We start from the raw sequence: 1,708 nt of genomic DNA on the forward strand, positions 1-1,708 counted from the left end.
TCAATATTCAACACAATAGATTACACTGTACCATCTATATTAAAAATGAATTTTTTAAACAAATAAATATGTTCAGTAGGGTGACAGACAGTTTTACAGTTCACCCAACATTACTAGTCCAACGTCGTGATATTCCTGCAAATACACTCTTTTAATTAATCAGTTGTTTATTTCACAAAATCATAGAGTTTTGTGAAGTGATGTCGGGTCACGAGTAGTGCAAAAAAGGTAATGCGCAGCTCGTAATTACCAGCAAAATGAAACTATGGCTCCAAGTAAAATGTAAATGCATCCCCTGAAGAAAAATAACACACACCTGCGGTTAAAGACCAAAAGAGAAAGTAAAAAAATCAACAATTAACAATGAAAGCATAAATAAAACAAAACCGTTGCTGCCTAAATAGCAGAGCCGGTTAGTCCTGTTTAGAGGTAATGCAGATAAACAGGTTGATTATCAGAAGATTTTATAGACTAAAGATCGTTGATCAACCCAGTTTATAGTCACTTTGCTCTGTTTGCACATTTGCAGTGGATTGAAATGATTATATAAATTATATACAGTAAAAAAAGTCATTTTAATGTACAAACCATTACACATCCGTCACAGTCTCATACTGACAAACATAACCAGATACCTGGGTTGGTTGCTAAGGGGTTGCTATGTGGTTGCTAGGGTACCCAGGGTACCACATAGCAACACATTAGCATAGCAACCACCCCAGGTACTTGTCTTACTAATATTTTTGATATTTAATGTAGTGCATTATTTTTTTTAAAAGTGTTATTATGATGGCAATAGGCTTTGACTGCATGCATATCGAATTTAATATGTCAAACAAATTTTGCAAAGACATAATGGTTTATTTGCATGTTTCCACAGATATCTGTTCGACATCAGCGGCCAGAAGGCGACTGACGCGACTAACGAGTGGCTGGAATGGGAAGCAACAAGTTTACAGGTGACTATCGCAAAGATTAATGATGAATATGAGACCACAGGTTATTGTTATAGTTAGGTAATCGCAACAGATTACATATACAGCACAATGTGTTTGAGAAGAAAGCATGTAAAAAAAAAAGTTTTTACAGTAAATGCATCAGATAAAATAGTTTAAATGCCTCTCGTTGGCTCGGATTCACTTTAACAAACATGTTCTGGATTAGTTTCTCTTTTGGGCATCCTGTAAGTCTGCATGTTTGCACAGCGCGGTTTACAACATTCCCATCGAAACCTTCCATCGCTTCAGGTTTAGGTTAGTTAGGTTAGTTAGGAAGGCTGTTTCTGGACCACGATGTGACCAGCATGTCTTACTTCACTCAGAAAGGGTATACATTTTATGCATAAGATTTATGCATTTGAATTGCATGTAAAATTTCCATGCATTTTGATTTAACAGTTTAAACAACAAAATAAAAACTAACTGATAAAGTTAATGTGATGGATATACGTCAGTCATACATCAATGAAGCGGCTCAGATTTATGCACTCAAAAAAATCATGGAATAGTTTATTATTAATTATTTGCATCTGTTTGATTTAATTTAAATCATATTTTCAAAATGCATTCTTGGAATCGACTATTGTGAAAACTCAAATTAATGATGAAATGTTAAAATATGAGTAGCTGTGGATCAAGCAATATTCAAATCGATAAATGTACAAGTTTAAATATTCATATGAAATATGTTTAATATAAAATTCAGATAA

The 1,708-nt window shown here is 33.7% G+C and overlaps 1 protein-coding gene across 1 annotated transcript in view; it reads left to right on the plus strand.

The window, feature by feature from the left end:
- mars1 (methionyl-tRNA synthetase 1) overlaps nt 1-1,708 on the plus strand; it is a 45,132-nt gene that overhangs the window by 901 nt on the left and 42,523 nt on the right. Inside the window, exon 3 of the mRNA XM_016546603.1 lies at nt 881-959. Coding sequence (XP_016402089.1) covers nt 881-959 — 79 coding nt within the window. The remainder of the gene's footprint in view (nt 1-880; nt 960-1,708) is intronic.

This window comes from Sinocyclocheilus rhinocerous, unplaced genomic scaffold (genome assembly GCF_001515625.1).
Source record: "Sinocyclocheilus rhinocerous isolate Xijiao unplaced genomic scaffold, SAMN03320098_v1.1 scaffold2145, whole genome shotgun sequence".
Taxonomy (NCBI): Eukaryota; Metazoa; Chordata; class Actinopteri; order Cypriniformes; family Cyprinidae; genus Sinocyclocheilus; species Sinocyclocheilus rhinocerous.